General features: G+C 48.1%; 1 protein-coding gene across 1 annotated transcript in view; it reads left to right on the forward strand.

The window, feature by feature from the left end:
- Nucleotides 1-598: 598 nt before the first annotated feature.
- The window catches only part of T265_14962 (hypothetical protein), a gene marked incomplete at both ends in the record, with an annotated part of 27,171 nt that continues 25,266 nt past the window's right edge, over nucleotides 599-2,503 (forward strand). The window contains 3 exons of the mRNA XM_009176008.1: nucleotides 599-804; nucleotides 846-960; nucleotides 996-1,741. Coding sequence (XP_009174272.1) covers nucleotides 601-804; nucleotides 846-960; nucleotides 996-1,741 — 1,065 coding nt within the window. The remainder of the gene's footprint in view (nucleotides 805-845; nucleotides 961-995; nucleotides 1,742-2,503) is intronic.

The raw sequence follows: 2,503 nt of genomic DNA on the forward strand, positions 1-2,503 counted from the left end.
CAGCGGCAAAGCAGTGATATAAGACAGATGTGGAGGATAATAACAGGTGCAAGAAAAAGAAGTTACGGCGCGCTAAGTACGTGCAGGCATGTAGTGCACCGACGGCAGAGCAATACTTTGCCTACGGACGTGAATTTCTGGTTCTCCTAAACAATCAGCTCAGTTCAACCAAGTTCTTGCTCTTCATATTCACAGGTTCCTGTTCCCCCCACTAATGTAGGCGTATCAGACATCCAGTCGGAGGTCGACCCATGATACCTCAAACTGAAACATATGCCTGTTACTACTCAATGTTTGCTGTATTTTGCTCCAACAAACGCTGCTAATGCCGTCATATTCACTCGCACCAGTGGTGACGAGGAGCTGCTTATCTACTTTTGACCGCTCACTGTGCAACTGCAAACAGTATCGGGCACCTTCCGATTAGTCTCAGTTTTCCCACGGAGCCTTCTGTTAACTACGATTGAACTGAAGTCTAGGACGATTGGGCGAGTCACATTTGGCGCGATGAATTCATGGGAGGAACAGCTTAAGGTTGATAGTTCGGTTGTGACCTCGTTTTCTAACCTTGATATCAATGCACCTGAATTTATACCAGGTCAGCCTTATGTTATACATCCGAAAGCAACGCAACCGCTTGTCACAACGACGGATGAAGACCCTGTAGCTGAGTATCCGGTCTCTGGCGATACGGTCGAAGACCCAGGAGAGAGTGAGTTTCTAAATTTCATCATTACCTGCATAAAAGCAATGGAAAGGGACACGCCAGCTCAAGATGATGAGATTTTCCCATGTGATCACGAGGTAGGTTTGTGTACTCTTAGCATACTTCTTTCCAACCACAGCTGTCTCGTGTGCCGGAACTCCCTAGCACCCGCAAGGATACGATTAATCTCGTCTTCATTGGTCATGTAGACGCCGGGAAGTCAACAATTGGTGGACACTTACTGTACCTCACTGGTAGTTATTCGACTTTTCTTACTTTATTTCACCAGACATGGTGGATAAGCGCACTCTCGAAAAATACGAGCGTGAGGCCAAGGAGAAGAACCGCGAAACCTGGTACTTATCGTGGGCGCTTGATACCAATCCCGAGGAACGCGATAAAGGAAAGACAGTCGAGTGCGGACGAGCCTACTTTGAAACAGAGAAAAAGCGTTTCGTTCTTATTGATGCTCCGGGCCACAAATCCTTCGTTCCAAACATGATTTCCGGCGCAGTGGTGGCTGATTTGGCTATCCTGGTTATTTCGGCCCGTCGAGGGGAATTCGAGACGGGGTTTGAAAAGGGAGGCCAAACTCGGGAACACGCTGTGCTGGTTAAGACGGCTGGTGTGAAATACTTAGTCGTCGTTGTCAACAAAATGGATGACCCAACAGTCTTGTGGGATGAGGCTCGATATAACGAGTGCAAAGAGAAGATTATTCCATTTTTAAAAAAGGTTGGATTCAATATGAGGACGGAGGTGCATTTTATGCCTTGCTCTGGGTACACTGGCGCCTTCCTCCGCGATGTTCCCAGCGAATCCGTCTGTTCCTGGTACCGTGGTCCTTCCCTACTCGAGTTTTTGGACTCCCTCCCGAGCATAAGCCGAAAGACGGATGGACCACTCCGTATCCCTATCACTGATAAATACAAAGATATGGGTATATTTGTCACGGGGAAGGTGGAATCCGGTACCGTTTCCAGAGGTCAGTCACTGGTACTTATGCCTTCCAGAATCCCAGTGGAGGCAGCTCAAGTAAGTACTGCATCTTTTGATAAGGCGGATATGCACTTAACTAGTCCTGTATCAATATTTTGAAGGGTTCATGTGACAGGCTCGGTGGCCTCAGGAGCTTTATAGAGGAGTCGCCTTCAGTCTCAGAAGTGTCCGAATGCATTTCTCTACTCAAGCGCCATCGTGCTGCTGTTCCTGATAACCTTCCACCTGCTTTTTTCAAGGATGACGGTGGATTCCTCAGTCAGTGCCTGTCTAGCCTATTTGGGTTTATCTGGGAGAATGAGACCGTCCCAGACAACTGGGGTGAATCGATAGTGGTACCCATTTTCAAAAAGGGCACTCGCAGTGAATGCAGCAACCACAGAGGTGTTAGCTTGACGCCTGTTGTGACAAGGCTTCTGGCGTCATTGATTCTTCCTAGTCTTATGGCGGCACGCGAAGTCTTGACTCGTGAGAATCAAGCGGGATTTCGACCGGGTAGAGGCTGCGTTGACCACATCTTCACACTCCGTCAGGTGTTAGAGCAACGCCACATGTACAGACGACTCACAATCCTGGTATTCCTTGACTTCAAGGGTGCGTTCGATTCTGTTGATCGATCAGTTCTGTTAACTACACTTGCTCAACGGGGTGTGCCCCAGAAGTTTGTAAACATAATCCGATCTCTATATTCACATACTTCTGGGCGGGTGAGGGTGTATGGTGAGCTCTCCAAAAGCTTCCCTACAAAAGTGGTGTCAGACAAGGATGTCCACTCTCCCCATTCTTGTTCAACTTCAT

Source organism: Opisthorchis viverrini (assembly GCF_000715545.1).
Source record: "Opisthorchis viverrini unplaced genomic scaffold opera_v5_306, whole genome shotgun sequence".
NCBI lineage: Eukaryota > Metazoa > Platyhelminthes > Trematoda > Opisthorchiida > Opisthorchiidae > Opisthorchis > Opisthorchis viverrini.